At 27.1% G+C, this 20,067-nt stretch overlaps 2 protein-coding genes and 3 non-coding genes across 5 annotated transcripts in view; 3 read left to right on the top strand and 2 right to left on the bottom strand.

Annotated features, from left to right (window-relative positions):
• The window catches only part of LOC123268359 (TGF-beta-activated kinase 1 and MAP3K7-binding protein 2), a 57,652-nt gene that overhangs the window by 37,448 nt on the left and 137 nt on the right, over positions 1–20,067 (bottom strand). The window lies entirely within an intron of this gene.
• Positions 166–19,764, bottom strand: LOC123268362 (chloride intracellular channel exc-4). The gene is made up of 4 exons (XM_044733350.1): positions 19,465–19,764; positions 4,716–5,021; positions 4,320–4,646; positions 166–737 (listed from the first exon to the last, which is right to left on the bottom strand). Exons 1-4 carry the CDS (start codon positions 19,531–19,533, stop codon positions 657–659), a joined length of 783 nt encoding a protein of 260 aa, XP_044589285.1. The 5' UTR covers positions 19,534–19,764; the 3' UTR covers positions 166–656.
• Trnar-acg lies at positions 8,161–8,233 on the top strand. The gene has a single exon. It is a non-coding gene; the product is annotated as a tRNA-Arg (tRNA).
• Positions 8,414–8,486, top strand: Trnar-acg. Its single transcript has one exon. It is a non-coding gene; the product is annotated as a tRNA-Arg (tRNA).
• Trnar-acg lies at positions 8,666–8,738 on the top strand. Its single transcript has one exon. It is a non-coding gene; the product is annotated as a tRNA-Arg (tRNA).

Raw genomic sequence — 20,067 nt, 5'->3', positions numbered from 1 at the left:
GAAATACAAAGACTATAACTTGGCCAAAAATAATTATAAATTACTTAATACAATACAAATTTATAAATTGCAAAAAAAAGAATTAATTATTTATGAATAAAATTTAAAATTATTTTACTAAAAATTACATACCTAATAAAAAAAAAAAAAAAAAAAATACAAATTATTCTGATGTAGAGACACGATTGTCGAGATTCCCGTGTCTCTTCATTTATTACGTACAATAGCGGTTTTACAATAATAACTACTATGCATTAAATCAATACATAGCTAACAAATTAAATGAACATAATATTAATAGCCATAATAATTATAATAATAATAATTAATTAATTAATTAATTAATATATAAATGACGAAAATTTAAGTTACTGAATTTTTTTGTTTACAAAAGTTCGTTTAAAAAATTTAGTTTTTCTTCCTTATTAATAGAAAAGATTTAAAGATTTAATATTAAATAGATAACATACTCGCAATATATTATTTAACCATAATAATAATAATAATAATAATAATAATAATAATAATATAAAAAGCTCGTGGCTCATAGGGTTTTTATTTTAAATTTTAAATTATTTTCTTCTTTGTTTAAAATAATTATAAACCTTTTAATAAATCAAAGTCACGAGCGTGGATAATCATAAAGAAGAAAAAAATTAGTCGTCGTTGACCTCAATGGGGATGCTCGTGGTGAAAGTCGGAGTCTCGAGTTCCTCGTGTTTTTTCATCTTCATGCTCTGCAAAATAATTATTTATTTTATTAAAAGAATAAGATACATTTTGTAGACAGTGTATTTATATGATAAAATGTCAAGAGCTAAGAAATGACCTTGTATCTCGTGAACTATTGACATTTTTAAAGATATAAGCTCATCCTGATGTTACACTCATCAAGACCTTTCATTTGAGTACCCACATCAATTTTTCATATATTTCATATATTTATATATATTATATATATGTATAAATGAAAAATATATAAAAAATGCATGTGAGTACTCAAATGAAAGCTCTTGATGAGTGTAACATCAGGACGAGTTTACATCTTTAAAAATATCAATAATTAAGAAATGACCTTGTATCTTGTCAACTATTGACATTTTTAAAGATATAAGCTCATCCTGATGTTACACTCATCAAGACCTTTCATTTGAGTACCCACATCAATTTTTCATATATTTCATATATTTATATATATATATGTATATAAATATAAATATATCAAAAATGCATGTGGGTACTCAAATGAAATGTCTTGATGAGTGTGACATCAAAACGAGTTTATATCTTTAAAAATGTCAATAGTTAAGAAATGACCATATATTTTGTGTAAAATTGACATTTTTAAGGATATAAGCTCATCCCGATGATACACTCATCAAGACCTTTCATTTGAGTACCCACATCAATTTTTCATATATTTCATATATTTATATATATTATATATATGTATATGTGAAAAATATATCAAAAATGCATGTGGGTACTCAAATGAAAGGTCTTGATGAGTGTAACATCGGGATGAGCTTATATCTTTAAAAATTTCAATATTTAAGAAAGTACAGTGTAATTTAACATAAGTCATTATTTAATTAGAACAAAATTTTATTTATTTATAGCCCGCAAGTCTCGGCAGTCACATAGTGACTGTAAGATTGCTAGCTATTATTTTTTTCTTTAAATATAAATTAATAATTATTTATAGTGACAGATTTATTATCAAATAAATTCTATTTTATGTTTATAAATATATTAGTGACCGTATTTGTCTACTGATGACCAAGTATTATAAAATTACAGTAATGGAATTAATAGTCCGTTGTTGAAGCCTTGAATGATAATAAAGATTGAATAACATCTTAGAATTCATTTGAATAAATGTCAATTTTTCTTGTAATTACTTCTTTGCTAGTTTTTTTTTCCTGAATTTTAATTTTTTTTTAATTAAACAGGAAGTTTTAAATAAATCTGGTGAATTTTTATTGTAATGGTATTACAATTTAATGATGAGTTTAGTTAAAAATAGTTGAAATTTTATTTTAAAATGGAGATAATGTTCCAATCTTGCTATTATTTATTTATTTATTTGTTTATTAAACAATGTTATTAATGTTATATATATATTAACAATATTATGTAAATTTAAAAAAATTTTACTTTAAGTTTTTAGTGGTAATACTTTAGATATTAGAGAAAAAATAAAATTTGAGGTGGTAATTAATAGCTAAGTTAGATAGTTTAGTTTTTTTTTTTATAAAATTGAAGTAAATACAAAAAAAGTAAAGAAATAATGAAAAAAAAAAAAAATCGATATTATTAAGAGAATAAGAAAAATTTTGTGGCCAGGATAGTCATATAGTAAAATCGGTTTTTTTAGTGAAATTTAGTGTCCTTGCAAAGGTCTTGATTTGAATTTGTGCCTTTTCAAGGTTTCATATCATTCTCACCGATAGTCAATTTATTATGATATTTAGGCTGCATTCGAAAATTCTCTTTCTCTAGATACATAATTAAGAAATTACCTTATATCTTGTGAACTATTGACATATTCAAAGATATAAGCTCATCCCGATGTTACACTTATCGAGAACTTTCATTTGAGTACCAACATCAATTTTTCATATATTTCATATATTTATAAATATTATATATATATATATATATATATATATATATATATATATATATATATGAAAAATATATCAAAATGCATGTGGGTACTCAAATGAAAGCTCTTAATAAATGTAACATCGAGATAAGCTTATATCTTTAAAAAAGTTAATAGTTAAGAAAGTATGGGGCATTTTAGCAAATATCTTGTGAACTATTGACATTTTTAAAGATATAAGCTGATCTCGATATTACAATTATCGAGACCTTCGATTTAAGTACCCACATCAATTTTTCATATATTTCATATATTTATATATTTCACAAATACCATATATATAAAATATATAAAAATTGCCATGTGGGTACTTAAATGAAAGCTCTTGATGAGTGTAACCTCAAAATGAGTTTATATTTAAAAAAATGTCAATAATTAAGAAATGACCTCGTATCTTGTGAACTATTGACATTTTTAAAGATATAAACTCATTCCAATGTTCCACTCATCGAGACCTTTCATTTGAGCACCCACATCAATTTTTCATATATTTTATATATTTACATATATTATATATATATATGTTATATTAAAAATGCATGTGGGTACTCAAATGAAAGCTCTTAATGAATGTAACATCGAGATGAGCTTATATCTTTAAAAAAGTCAATAGTTAAGAAAGTATGGGGCATTTTAACAAATATCTTGTAAACTATTGACATTTTTAAAGATATAAGCTGATCTCGATATTACAATTATCGAGACCTTCCATTTAAGTACCCACATCAATTTTTTATAAATTTCATATATTTATATATTTCACAAATACCATATATATAAAATATATAAAAAATGCCATGTGGGTACTTAAATGAAAGCTCTTGATGAGTGTAACCTCAAAATGAGTTTATATTTAAAAAAATGTCAATAATTAAGAAATAACCTCGTATCTTGTGAACTATTGACATTTTTAAAGATATAAACTCATTCCAATGTTCCACTCATCGAGACCTTTCATTTGAGCACCCACATCAATTTTTCATATATTTTATATATTTACATATACTATATATATATATGATATAAAAAATATATCAAAAATGCATGTGGGTACTCAAATGAAAGCTCTTGACGAATGTAACATCAAAATGAGCATATATCTTTAAAAACATCGATAGTTAAAAAAGTACAGTGCAATTTAACAAAAGTCATTATTTAATAAAGCAATATTTTATTTAATTATAGTCCACAAGTCACGGAAGTCACATAGTAACTGCAAGGTTGTTAGTAATAAATAGTTTAATTTTTTTTAATAAAATTAATAAAATATGCATGTAAAAAAATTATGAAAAAAAAAAATAATAAATTTCAAGTTTAAATTCAAGGTTATTTTTTTTAGAAAAGAACTAATAAATTAATTACCTAGTAATACCTATTGATTAGCAAGGTTTGCAGTGAAGATGATAAGAAATAATTACTGAGGTTTAAAATTTAATTAAAATTATCTAAGGAAATTTTTTATAATTAAAAATTAGCAAATTATTCTTTTTCTTTTTTTTCGTTGATTAAAATAATTAAAAATAAAAAATTTGTAGGCCTTTTAAAGAAAGACCATAATTTAAATATTAATTAAACCTTGTTCTATTTCTTGAGTAAAAAAAAATTGTTATCACTTATTACATGTGATGTCTTACAGACGTTATTTACACACCTGTTGCAGCTTATAATGATTAATAATATCCTGATCTGCCGGACAGCTCTGCAAGAATGCATCAAGTCTGTACATGTGATGCATGTATCGCCACAGATGCACTAATGTCTCGGGAATTTCAAAGTCAGCGAAGTACTTTCCTGCCACCCGGATGTGCTGCAAACGGGGCATCAACTCGCAATCGAAGCAACACATGGTATCACCTGTAAGAAAACGCGTTCCCTTGCGGCCCAAATGCTCATCTATTTTCCGTAAATGGGCCATTAAAGAAGACGATTTAGGGTCCTTGTCCTTCTCCTTTGCGTTAAGTAACAGCAGCTTTAGTTTCTGCAAAAATATCTTCGTTAGTTAATTCAAAATTAATATTAAAATTATCAATATTAAATTCAGTCTTACACTGAAGAGATTTTCCACAAGAGTAGCGACTTCTTTGTCCTGGATGAAAAGGTTATGACCCCCGGGAATATTCTTCATAATATGTCGCTCGATTTTCTCGTTCTCCAAAATGGCGTCGCCTCCGTCGATCAAAATGGGCGGCGGAGTCGCCTGGAAGTTGGTGCGAAAGTCTGGAGGGGGCTTTTGCATGTCAACTGTCGTTACTTTTAAGGAGATTGTTTTTAATTCCGCGAGAAGATACAGATCCATAAAATACTCCTGGCAAAATAAACACGCGCCTTTTCTTCTTCCATCGATTGTTGAAGCCTGGAAATATAAATTTTGACTTGAATTTGTGCCATTAGTCAATTTATGATGATAAATATTTAAACTGTATTCAAAAAATGTATTTGTAGATACATAATTAATATATGATCTTGTATTTTGAGAACTAATGACATTTTTAAAGATATAAGCTCATCCTGATGTTACACTCATCGAGACCTTTCATTTGAGTACCCACATCAATTTTTCATATATTTTATATATTTATATATATTATATATTTGGATATATGAAATATATATCAAAAATGCATGTGGGTACTCAAATGGAAGCTCTTGATGAGTGTAATTTTGGGATGAGCTTATATCTTTAAAAATGTCAATAATTAAGAAATGACCTTGTATCTTGTGAACTATTGACATTTTTAAAGATATAAACTCATTCCAATGTTCCACTCATCGAGACCTTTCATTTGAGCACCCACATCAATTTTTCATATATTTTAAATATATATATGTATATATATATATATATATATATCATATATATATATATATATATATATATATATATATATATATATATATATATATATATTATATATGTAATATATAAAATGTAAAACAAAAATGCCATGTGGGTACTCAAATGAAAGGTCTTGATGAGTGTAACATCGGGATGAGCTTATATCTTCAAAAATGTCAATAGTTAAGAAAGTATTATTTTAACAAATATCTTGTGAACTATTCACATTTTTAAAGATATAAGCTCATCCTGATGTTACACTCATCGAGACCTTTTGTTAGAATACCCACATCAATTTTTCATATATTTTATATATTTATGTATATTACATATATGAATATATGAAATATATATCAAAAATTCATGTGGGTACTCAAATGAAAGCTCTTGATGAGTGTAACATTGGGATGAGCTTATATCTTTAAAAATGTCAATAGTTAAGAAAGTATCATTTTAACAAATATCTTGTGAACTATTCACATTTTTAAAGATATAAGCTCATCCTGATGTTACACTCATCGAGACCTTTTGTTATAACACCCACATCAATTTTTCATATATTTTATATATTTATGTATATTATATATATGAATATATGAAATATATATCAAAAATTCATGTGGGTACTCAAATGAAAGCTCTTGATGAGTGTAACATCGGGATGAGCTTATATCTTTAAAAATGTCAATAGTTAAAAAAGTATCATTTTTAAAATATCTTGTGAACTATTCACATTTTTAATGATATAAGCTCATCCCGATGTTACACTCATCGAGACCTTTCATTTGAGTACCCACATTAATTTTTCATATATTTTATATATTACATATATTTCACAAATACCATATCGACGTTGTAATTAGCAAATTGTCTAACTCCATTTTAAAGAATCTTCTATTTGTACGAAAAAAATAATTAGTTCAAAATTTATCATCCCTTTAAAAACCATTTAATATCATTAATATCTAGTAGAGATATAATATTTAGGTTTGAATCATTCAAGTAATTTATAATTGGATTATGGATACATCAAAATGTTAAAAAATCACCCTCTAAAAAATAAGGAGTTAGACAAATTGCTAATTAGACCGCCGATATATGTAAAATATATAAAAAATGCCATGTGGGTACTCAAATGAAAGGTCTCGATGAGTGTAGTAACGAAATAAGTTTATATCTTACAAAATATCAATAATTAAGCAACAACCTTGTATCTTCTCAACTACTGACATTTTTAAAGACCTAAGCTCATCTCGATATTAAACTCATCAAGACCTTTTCTTCAAGTACCAACATCAATTTTTCATATATTTTATATATTTATATATATTAAATATATAAATATATGAAAAATATATAAAAATGCATATGGGTATTCAAATGAAAGCTCTTGATGAGTGTAACATCGGGATGAGCTTATATCTTTAAAAACGTCAATGGTTAAGAAAGTACAGTGCGATTTAACAAAATTTATTATTTAATTGAGTCAAATTTTATTTATTGCATCTAAAAGCTCATAAAGTACTTAAATCATGTCATTCTTTTCTTCATTAAATTTAACCATATCATTTGTTTTCACAATAGTCTTTTTTTGACATAAAAGTCGGTATATAAAGAAAGAAATATCTGAAATATGTAACAGTTGAAAAACAGAAAGGAATTACGCAACTGAACTCGATTCAACTATACAGTTGAACATATATACAGATTAGTTGACTGGTAAGATAAATCGATTCTTTGCCTCTCTAATGCCGATTTCGTGAATCGATTTCTTCAGCATACATTTCACGGTTGAACTCTCGATCCAAACAAATAAAGTAGTTAATACGAGACAACATAAAATCTGTAAGTAGAATTGAATGCTTAGATTGAGGAAATGATAGATCGAAAAAAAGTATTAGAATGCAACCAAACCGACTATTTGATTGACTTTGACTTGAAGTTGCGTGTCTCCTTATTGTGATTGTAATTGCGTAATTCAATCCTGCCGATCATTCTATTTGTTTCAGATGCATTAATTCCATTCTGCATTTCCCACAATTAAGTCGAGTAATGACATTGAGGAGAATTTTTAACAGTATTTTACAAACAATACAATACAATACAAGGCAGCTCTACAATTGTGATTATTTAATTAATAATGCTAAGAAGAAATAACAACGCTCTTAAAATGGTGGAATTTGCATAATTCAATATAAGGAGCCGTTTTTGGTAATGTAACTTGTAAGTTTAAATTTAAATGGTTACTGTATTCAGTCGGAAACTTGACATAGTTTTGTTGATGACTCATTCTCGCTATGTATTAAGCGATGATGCTTGTTATTTTAACAGGTCCGACTATTTTGGCTGGACGATTACGTAAGTGAGAAAGTCAAGGTAAATTTATCTTGAGCAAAACGTGTTTTTGTTTGCATTCGGATATTGACTTTTATAATTATTATGGTAATGTTTGTTCAAAAATACTCTTAAAGGAAATTTTTTATTTGTTAGGATGATACTTTATTTATAAATAACTTCAAATTTATTCATAAAAGTTATAAGAATTTTTATACATTTTTTACGAATTAATTTATGCAAGATAAATAGTAAAAAAAAAAGTCTAGAAAATTTTGTATAATTAGCATGTGTTAGGTACGATAAGTACAACTAGCAATATGGTCCTGTGGCGCAACGGATAACGCGTCTGACTACGGATCAGAAGATTCCAGGTTCGAATCCTGGCAGGATCGAATATTTTTTTTTTTTCAACTCGTAAATCAGAAAAAATTAACATTTATAAGAATTTTTATTTTATCTTCATACATTTTTTACGAATTAATTTATGTAAAACTAACAGAAAAAAAAATAAATGTCTAGAAAATTTCTTATAACTAGCATGTGTTAGGTACGATAAGTACAACTAGCAACATGGTCCTGTGGCGCAACGGATAACGCGTCTGACTACGGATCAGAAGATTCCAGGTTCGAATCCTGGCAGGATCGAATATTTTTTTTTTTCAACTCGTAAATCAGAAAAAATTAACATTTATAAGAATTTTTATTTTATCTTCATACATTTTTTACGAATTAATTTATGTAAGACTAACAGAAAAAAAAATAAAAGTCTAGAAAATTTCTTATAACTAGCATGTGTTAGGTACGATAAGTACAACTAGCAATATGGTCCTGTGGCGCAACGGATAACGCGTCTGACTACGGATCAGAAGATTCCAGGTTCGAATCCTGGCAGGATCGAATATTTTTTTTTTTTCGATTCGTAAATCAGAAAAAATTCAAAGTTCATTAATAAAGGCTTCCCGCCTTTATTTTATTTATTTAATAACCAGAAAATATTACAGAATATCAATATATAATATAATACATGACATATTTGTCCTATAGAGATGCAGAACATCTGTTCACAGGACTGGTATAAATTAAATTACAATTCAAAAAAACTTGATTATATAATTAATTTATAATAGTAGTTATCTTTAGTAATTTAGTTGTCCCAACAAAATATTTCAATTCGTATGGTAACATATTAAAATGTTTAAACGCCGTGAATTTTGCACTTTGACTTGTAATGTTTTTAATGATTTTGGGACGTTAAATCGATTTATTTTTAGTACACGGAAAAAAGAAAACTCGAAAAATCGTCTAAGTTAAAATAGATGAAATTAAAATAAGCGTGAATGTCAGAAAAACTATTAAAAATTATCATTAAGATAAAATTAGAATAATCTAAGTGATTAGGTGTTGAATTTAGTTCAAGATAACCCAACAGATAAATAATTAGAATAAATTTTTACAGAATTACGAACAGAATCTTAAATTAAGGTTATAAATATTACATTTAGTGTTTTTCATTTTTAAAATATGTAACCTTATAAAGTTCACAAGAAGATAAAGACAATATTGATGGTATCAACAAATCGGCAAATAATTTTGTAATAGAGAAAGGAGGAAAAGTAATGCCTGACATTTTCAGATGAACCTTTTGCTGGATGACACATTTATAAATCTATTCTATAAGACATTACACTCATACAAATCGTCAAGCCGCTTGGATTCTTTGAGTCAAGACAAACTCTAAGTAACTGATAAACTAAAGATTAAATGAAGAAATTTGTTGTAAGCAGACAAGAAGCATTTAAATAGTACACGAGTCCCATCAAGCTGAATGGTTAATGTTTTATGTTTAAACTACCAAGTGCTAACGAGATTTGGAATATGTGTTTAAGGAGAATAGAACGTGAGCTCGGAAATAATTGTGATTGACTGTAATATATGGCCGCCTAAGATGGAGTCACGTTAATAATGTACGTGGTTGCTTGGTTGCTTGTCGGGTGCATTACACAGATTCAAAACTATTAATGGACTCATCTTACATTAGGATTGAGTTTATTAATGTTCGCCATCTGAGTGCTTAGATCTTTCCTCCTTTTCAGATCTTTCTCACGCAAACACACAATATCAACAATGATTCATCAACCAATCAAGGTTGCATTACAGTTATTCAAACAATTTCAATGGTATTGACCAATTAATGTCCATTATTTACGATCTATAATTTTCTCCTATTCATTTTAATCCGTTTAATATAACAGGCATTTCAATATCCTCCAGGATTATAAAGAGTATAATTGACCATGACGTACAAAACTATGAGCATAGCATAATCCAAAGTCAATTACGACACTTTGGATTATGTTCTTCACACTTATCTTCAAAATGGGGCGCTGTTATCGAGTCTATAAACAACTAAGACTTAATTGCTTGCTCAATTAGAACGTTGATAAGATAATGATAACAATCTAAGAGGAATAGATAATTAATAGTGACTAAATTTTCATACTTTTTAAGATGAGGAAGATGAGCTTTGCTGATCTGATGTCTTACTTGTAATGTAATGGGTTTAATGACCGCCACGTTTCAGTGGATTTCGCCATCATGAATAAGTCTCATATTACGCTTTAGCTTTATTTAAATTACAATATATAAGCTTGTTAATCAACTGAATTGACATTTCTTTAAGGAGATCCAAGTACCCTCCTAGAGTAAAGAATGTCTAAAAAAATAATACGTAGAAATACTTTTGGTATCTTAAAATTATGTTTTAAATTAATTAATAACATTTGTTGAGGGAATTTCCGATAAATTTACTCATTAAATAATTACCCACTCTAGATTACTGGTATACACTTGACAACACAAAAAGAGTTTCCTACACGGAAAAAAGTAAACTGTAATATTCACTCGGATTCCGGATTCACTCGGATTCCGATTAGTAACTGTCACTATAGTAAATAACGACTCTTTCATCTTAAAAAATTACAGTTTCAAACAGTAAAAATTGCCATTTCAATATATAGTCGATATTATGAGAAGGGGAACTTAGATGAAAGAGAAGGAGGTCTCACTCTGAGAGAATTTAACATTTGAAACAGTAAAAATTATACTTTTAAAATATACATTTTACCAGTCCAAGCAAGTCAAAAATTACAGTTTGATTTTTAGCGTTGTGTTTAAAATTTACCATTTTACTTTGTAAATATTGACGTTGCTTGTATTAGAAATTTACTAACTATATTTTATACTTTTTACATATCATAAGATTATTTTTTAGGTACGAAATGATAAATATCAAAGTCTGAATTGTTAATTATTATACTTTAACATTTTAGACATTTACATAGGGAATATTACTGTTTGAAATAGTATTTTCTTCCACGTAAAGAGTAAATTGTAACGTTTAAAAGGTAAATATTATAAAGTGAATAGTAAAATCACGATTTTACTGTTTGAAATAGTAATTTTTAACAATTGATCATTACTTATTATGAATCGACTGGTATTATTTATAGTTTACTTTTTTCCATGTACACGGAAAAAAGTAAACTGTAATATTCACTCGGATTCCGGTTAATTTTTATAGTTTCAAACAGTAAAGCGGACATCGTGGTGGCAAAAATATAAATATTACAGAACTTAATGTAGAAAGTATAAAAGCCACAATTTATAATTTAATATCCAAAATAAGTGATTAGTAGCTGTCACTATAATAAATAATGACTTTTTCATCTTAAAAAATTACAGTTTCAAACAGTAAAAATTGCCATTTCAATATATAGTCGATATTATGAGAAGGCGAACTTAGATGAAAGAGAAGGAGGTCTCACTCTGAGAGAATTTAACATTTGAAACAGTAAAAATTATACTTTTAAAATATACATTTTACCAGTTCAAGCAAGTCAAAAATTACAGTTTGATTTTTAGCGTGGCGTTTAAAAATTACCATTTTACTTTGTAAATATTGACGTTGCTTGTATTAGAAATTTACTAACTATATTTTATACTTTTTACATATAAGATTATTTTTTAGGTACGAAATGATAAATATCAAAGTTTGAATTGTTAATTATTATACTTAAACATTTTAGACATTTACATAGGGAATATTACTGTTTGAAATAGTATTTTCTTCCACGTAAAGAGTAAATTGTAACGTTTAAATGGGAAATATTATAAAGTGAATAGTAAAATCACGATTTTACTGTTTGGAATGGTAATTTTTAGCAGTTGATCATTACTTATTATAAATCGACTGTTATTTATTACAGTCTACTCTTTTCCGTGTAACCTTCAAATTTATTTATGTTTACTGTCTAACTAAAATGACTAAGATCTTCTAGCATTTAAAAAACCGCGGTTACTTATGCTTTGAGTAACTGCACAAGCGGTGTTGCCAAGTCAAATAAAAGACTTTAAGGAACGCAAGTTCCGAGTGATTTTTCATAAAAAATCTAAAATATCTCCGTAATACGTTTGGAAAGCTATTTTTTTATTGTTGTAATCGAAAGCTTATTATTTTATCAATCAAATTCAATGAAAAAATAACATTTTTTTTAAATCGTTAATTACATTAAATTCCTAACCAAATACACGGCTGATGGAATCTCCATTTTACATGTAAAAATTACAATTTTCAAGCCTAATTATTTGATTAAATCCCGGAAACCTACTGCTTTTTAATTTTTTTTATTAATTATTAGGCTACGTAGATTAAATTTAAAAATTTTCAAGAAGTTGAAAAAATTTGACTACTTTGCGGAGATCTTAACATTAGCATAAAATTTTTGCATACTTTCTAAAGAATGTTCTTGCGAAGCAAGAACATTCCCTCAAAAATGATAAACTTGAAATGATTTAAAGATATGGATCGTTGCAGGTTTCTTCTGGTCAAGGGGAAAGGCTACCATAAAGAAAGCCTTAACGGTTACCTTGTCAGAGACCTGTTAGGAGGTAATTCACCGGACGTCGACTTAACGTCGAGGACCTCAACAAAAACAAACTAAACTCTTTAAATCTCAACGCGGCATTAACATCAACATTTACAACAAAACGTATACAAGCCGATAGCTGCAGTGTCCCGGTTGACACACTTAATTCTTTATCGTGAATCCAAGTTGAGCTCAAGCCCGATTGGCCTTGTGACCCAGAAAGATCAAGACCAACAGTCCATTCCAACCTGCAGCCTCGTCCTGATAAATCCGATCCATTGTGATGCCGATCGATTATGAGTCAAGAGATCGGTTAACTTTGACCCGACTATTCTCTTTGTTGCATCAATAACAAAAGATTGTTATTGTAATTGTCATTGTCATTGTTATTAAAATAGGGGAAAGTTTTCAATCAACGGTAATAGCAATTATTATTATCATTACGGTTTAATTCCATTGTAAGCCCTCCGGACATGATCCACAGAGAAAGCCTTGTTTTGCTTTGGTGAAAACGGGAAAACTTTTTAGGAATCATTTCTTCTTACCAAGAAAAAAGGAAATTTATTCTTTTTCTGATAAACTGGAGACGAATCCGAAGTTTTTCATAATTACTTCAAAGTTTTTCATTAAAAAATAGTGCGTATTTAAGGAGATCCAAGCGAAGTAGTCAAATTTTTAAAACTTCATGACAATTTGTAAATTCAATCTACGCAGAATAATTAATAAAAAAATTTAAAACAGTAAATTTCCGGGATATTTAATCAAATAATTAGGTTTGAAAATTGTAATTTTTACATGTAAAATGGAGATTCAGCCGTGTATTTGGTTAAGAATTTAGTGCAATTAACGATTTAAAAAAAATTTTATTTTCATTGAATTTGATTGAAAAAATAATAAGCTTTCGATTAAAACAATAAAAAAGGCCATTCGGCAGCCGAAATGGAAGTAGATTTCATAATGAATAATAAAAATACTACTAGGGTTGCATACGAAAAAAAAAAAAAAATAAATTTCTGTCTGATTAAACAACAATGACGTCAAAACGAATGCAAAAGTAAAATTTCATTAAATCTGTCTGAGAAAGTAGGTGATTTTTGGCCTAGACTGATAATGAGGTGCACAAATTAAAGCTTATTTAATAAGCTTTCAGATACCATTTATAGAATTTTGATAAGATATCGCGTTCAATTGTAATTGCACGAAAATACGGTAAAAGTGAAAATTTTTGCGATTTTTGAAAATTGTTGAATTGCTATTATTCCTAAACTATTTAATTTGGAGAAATAAATAAGTACACAAATTGAAGCTTATTAAATAAGCTTTCAAATGCAATTGACAGAAATCCGATAGGATGTCGCGTTCCATTGTTATTGCACGGAAATAAGGTATAAGTGAAAATTTTTTTCGATTTTTGAAAATTTTTGAATTGCTCTCATTTCTAAACTAATCGACAGATTTGGCTCATCTTAGAACTTAACCTCGGAAATTGTCCTAAGAATAAGTATGTTACGGTTTATTGAGATCCGTATAGAATTACGAGAGTTAGAGAAGAGACAATGCCGATTATATCGTATATATATATAAATACATACATATATAAACTTTTGAACCATATGCATTTTCTGAATCCGCTTGACGAGCTGAGTCGAAATATAGCAAAATTTTTCAAAAGTTCCGTCATGAGGACCAATGCAATAGTTAGATTTCTATGAAATCTACTAAAAAAGTAGCTTTCCGAACGTATTACGGAGATATTTTAGATTTTTTATGAAAAATCACTCGGAACTTGCGTTGTTTAAAGTCTTGTATTTGACTTGGCAACACCGCTTGCGCAGTTACTCAAAGCATAAGTAACCGCGGTTTTTTAAATGCTAGAAGATCTTGGTCATTTTAGTTAGACAGTAAACATAAATAAATTTGAAGGTTAGGGAACTCTTTTTGTGTTTTCAAGTGTATATCGGTAATTCAAAGCGCTATATTTTTTATTATTCAATAAAATTTTAATAATTATTTAATGAGTAAATTTATCGTAAATTTCCTGAAAAATTTTATCAATTAATTTTAAGATAACAAAAGTATTTCTACGTATTATTTTTTTAGACATTCTTTACACTAGGAAGGTACTTGGATCTCCTTAAAATTGCAGAAAAATCGATCAATCTTCTGTATTTGATCAAAAAGTAAGATTACTTATTAGAAAACTCTTTCTTCTTCGAAGAATATGTTTTCTTTAACAAAGTAGGTTTTTTAGGTAAACCAATACAAGGTTACAAGAGCCTCAAGCCAAGAAAGTTTTCTCTTAGATTTCCTTGTAGGTCAATAGATAAAAGTAAAAGGGAATTTGTATAGCTTGAACAAAACAGCTGCCCAATTTTAAAACGCAGTAGCTGCAAAATTTTTAAGCCTGATTTTTTTGTAGTATTTTGCTGCATTTTTTATAACTTTTAGACGTTAATTGCAAGTATTTTTTTTTTAATATTTATATTCAAATATTTTCTATTTAGAAATCAAATTTTCCATCAATTTGGCGCGAAAACTTTTTTTTAATAAGAAAAATTTTAAATTAAGCTTAAAAATGTTTTCTGGCCATCAATCTATCGGAAAAAGATTTTTAAATAGGAGAAAAACAAAAATATTTGCTTTGCTTGAAGAAAACATTTCGAAGAATCCAATTTGGTTCCAAATATCTTCAATATAAATTCAAATATCTCTTCGAAGATATAAATTTAATCGAGTAATCCATTTAAAACGTCATTAATTTATAGATAATACAACAATATTTCATGAAATGTCTCTTGGTCTTAATATTAAGCAATAGCGAGTACAGTTATAAGCAAATACGCCTGTTGGATTCCAATAGTGACCTGCACGTGCAATATGCCTTTGTGTTTAGTAGACGCGAGTTAAATTTATAATTTTAAATTTATCAGTTATCTTTTTAGTTGTCGCTTTGATAATTATTCTCTTATCATCAAACTCAGTGGTTGACGTAAAATCCTTTAATTAGCTTCAATGCTTTTGTAACTGTGATTACAGTTTATACTGGGTTATCTTCATTTTGATAATTATTGGAATGTTTAGTTTTGTTGTTTTTAATAAAACTTTCAATTTTACCAATCGCTTTCCTGCAAACGTCGTCAAACTGGTAGTGCAGCTGAATAGAAAACTGTTTTTTATCAAACTTTAACCAAGCTAAGCTATATCTTGATACCGACATTTTTAATTTATACTTGCGCCGTTTTTCTTAACCTTTTTTTCAACAATAATCCATCATCGAGATAAATATATCAATGTCTAGCTGATATACGGTCAACAAATAGAGAGCTGTCCTTGATTATTTATTTTTCATTTCTTTAACGCCATAAGAAAATCTTTGTTGGGAAGAAATATATTATCAATTAGTGCATATTGGATTGTTTATTTGTGATCTGATTTTATTTATTTATTCATATTCTTTTTAAATTGTTAGGTACAAAAAAAGAATTTTTTTGAATAATCTATATTATTAAGAAAATAAGAAAAATTTTGTGACCAGGATAGTTATATGATAAAATTGGTTTTTTTAGTGAAATTTAGTGTCATTGCAAAGGTCTTGAATTAGTGCCTTTTCATGCTTTCATATCATTCTTACTAATAGTCAATTTATTATAGGTATTTTGGCTGCATTCAAAAATTCAAAAATTGTCCATCTCTGGATACATAATTAAGATATGACCTTGTATCTTATGAACTATTGACATTTTTAAAGATATAAGCTCATATTGATGTCACACTTATCGAGACCTTTCATTTGAGTACCCACATCAATTTTTTATATATTTATATATTTATATATATTTTATATATGTATATATGAAAAATATATGAAAATGCATGTGGGTACTGAAATGAAAGCTCTTGATGAATGTAACATCGGGATGAGCTTATATCTGTAAAAACGTCGATAATTAAGAAAGTACAGTGCAATTTAACAATATATAAGATACAAGATTCAGAAATAACCTTGTATCTTGTGAACTACTGACATTTTTAAAGATATGAGCTCATTCCAATGTTACACTCATCAAGACCTTTCATTTGAGTACCCACATCAATTTTTCATATATTTATATACATTATATATACATGTATATATAAAAAATATATAAAAATGAATGTGGATACTCAAATGAAAGCTTTTGATAAGTGTAACATTGGAATTAGCGCATATCTTTAAAAATGTCAGTAGTTCACAAGATACAAGGTTATTTCTGAATTATGTATCTTATATATTGTTAAATTGCGCTGTACTTTCTTTAAGAAATTACAGGGCTTTTTAACAAATATCTTGTGAACCATTGACATTTTTAAAGATATAAGCTCAACCCGATATTACATTTATCGAAACCTTTCATTTGAGTACCCACATCAATTTTTCATATATTCTATATATTTATATATATTATATATATGTATATATGTAAAATATATAAAAAATGCCATGTGGGTACTCAAATGAAAGATCTCGATGAGTGTAACAACAAAATGTGTTTATATCTTAAAAAATGGCAATAATTAAGAAATTACCTTGTATCTTGTTAACTAATGATATTTTTAAAGATATAAACTCACCCCGACATTACACTCACCGAGACCTTTCTTTTAAGTACCTACATCAATTTTTCATATATTTTTATATTTATATATATTACATATATAAATAAATAAAAAATATATAAAAAGTACATGTGGGTACTCAAATGAAAGCTCTTGATGAGTGTAACATCGAAATAAGTTTATATCTTTAAAAACGTCAATAATTAAGAAATGACCTAGTATCTTGTGAGCTATCGACATTTTTAAAGATATAAGCTCATCTCTATGTTTCATTCATCGAGACCTTTTATTAGAGTACCCACATCAATTTTTTATATATTTTATATATTTATATATTCCACAAATACCATATATATATATATATATATATAAAATATATAAAAAATGCCATGTAGGTACTCAAATGAAAGTTCTTGATGAGTGTAACCTTGGAATGAGCTTATATCTTTAAAAATATCAACATTTAAGAAAGTACAGAGCATTTTAATAAATATCTTGTAAACTATTGACATTTTTAAAGATATAAACTCATCTCGACATTACACTCATCAAGATCTTTAATTTGAGTACCCACATCATTTTTTCATATATTTTATATATTTATAGATATGTTATATATATATATATGTATACATAAAAAATATATCAAAAATGCATGTGGGTACTCTAATGAAAGCTCTTGATGAGTCTAACATCGAAATAAGTTTATATCTTTAAAAACGTCAATAATTAAGAAATGACCTAGTATCTTGTGAGCTATTGACATTTTTAAAGATATAAGCTCATCTCTATGTTTTACTCATCGAGACCTTTTATTAGAGTACCCACATCAATTTATTATATATTTTATATATTTATATATTCCACAAATACCATATATATATAAAATATATAAAAAATGCCATGTAGATATTCAAATGAAAGCTCTTGATGAGTGTAACCTTGGAATGAGCTTATATCTTTAAAAATATATTTTATATATTTATAGATATATATTATATATATATATATATATATATATATATATATATATATATATATATATATATATGTATACATAAAAAATATATCAAAAATGCATGTGGGTACTCTAATGAAAGCTCTTGATGAGTCTAACATCGAAATAAGTTTATATCTTTAAAAACGTCAATAATTAAGAAATGACCTAGTATCTTGTGAGCTATTGACATTTTTAAAGATATAAGCTCATCTCTATGTTTCACTCATCGAGACCTTTTATTAGAGTACCCACATCAATTTTTTATATATTTTATATATTTATATATTCCACAAATACCATATATATATAAAATATATAAAAAATGCCATGTAGGTATTCAAATGAAAGCTCTTGATGAGTGTAACCTTGGAATGAGCTTATATCTTTAAAAATATATTTTATATATTTATAGATATATATTATATATATATATATATATATATATACATAAAAAATATATCAAAAATGCATGTGGGTACTCTAATGAAAGCTCTTGATGAGTATAACATCAAGATGAGCTTATATCTTTAAAAACGTCAATATTTAAGAAAGTACCGTACAATTCAACAAAAGCTATTTAATAAAGCAAAATTTTCTTAATTTATATAAAAAAAAATTAATATATAATTTTTTCCGACTCTCTTAAAAATATTAATAGAACAATTTATCAGCATAAATGCGTTGTAGTGCGTGGATAAAAATAAAAATAATAATTGATAGCTGGAAGGCTCGGAAAAATTAGCATCTGAGAATAAATTAATAAAGAAAATAAAAGATCTAAGTGATTAGTCATCGCCAAGAAAATCTAATCTTAAAATTAGTCAGTGCACAAACAATAATTATTATAAAAAAAAATCAAAGAATTCCATAAAAATCTTGGAGTAATATTTGTGTAATATTTTTCAGTAAATTAACGTCATGCTCTAGAGAATTCCGGGTGTAACTTTTATTTAACGGACAAAATTCGGTAACGCGTGCGTGTAAACGCGGCTTTACTTTAAAATAAAAACCTAAAAGTAAAAATAATATAATTTAAATAAAAAAAAATAAATAAATAAATATCACGAGTAATTAGCATTAAAATGTATAATTAAATAATTACCTTGATTATGAGTTCGATTTCAGGAACTTCGCCGTTGCTGGTACCATTTTCATGTCCCTCGTCCGCCATCGCGTTTATCCTTTTAATCCACGATCACGATCACGAGAAATAAATGCTTTGTGTTGGTAAACAGTTTAATAATTATTATGTATTATTATAAAGGCACTAAGCGTGGGTGTAAACCTCTCACTGGTATGTATTATAATAATGTCTGCTTACAAAGGTGTAAAAAATATATTCAAGGTATAAAAATAGTAAACTGACCGCTTTGAATGCTCGCGATTTACTGACGGATCTGAAAACAGTTACTGGTACTGACGCACTCGGCCACCCGCCACTCACGCCGCCACGTTACTTGTTACTAAAGCGACACCTTCTGGCGAAAATTTAAATTTTGTTTGTTATGAAAATTAACTGTCATTTAATTATTTTTTTATTTTTACTTTATTTAACAAAATTGTGTTTTAAAAATTACTTTTTTTATTTTTTAAACTTTCTACATTGCAATTATAATTATTTGCAATAATAATACAAAAATATTATTTATTTATTTTATTTTATTTATTGTTATTTGGCCATGGAGTCTAGGCTCCTTGCGGCCAT

The sequence above is a fragment of the Cotesia glomerata genome, linkage group LG7 (assembly GCF_020080835.1).
Source record: "Cotesia glomerata isolate CgM1 linkage group LG7, MPM_Cglom_v2.3, whole genome shotgun sequence".
Lineage (NCBI taxonomy): Eukaryota > Metazoa > Arthropoda > Insecta > Hymenoptera > Braconidae > Cotesia > Cotesia glomerata.
This window is presented reverse-complemented; position numbering and strand designations above follow the sequence as displayed.

Bases quoted from the DNA above. Each gene is read 5' to 3' on its own strand.
- LOC123268362 (XM_044733350.1), bottom strand. From the start codon at position 19,533: ATGGCGGACGAGGGACATGAAAATGGTACCAGCAACGGCGAAGTTCCT. The intron at 4,647-4,715 runs GTAAGACTGAAT...ATATTTTTGCAG, and splicing joins TTGTGGAAAATCTCTTCAGT to AAACTAAAGCTGCTGTTACT. The intron at 738-4,319 runs GTGTGTAAATAA...ATTATTTTGCAG, and splicing joins ATCATTATAAGCTGCAACAG to AGCATGAAGATGAAAAAACA.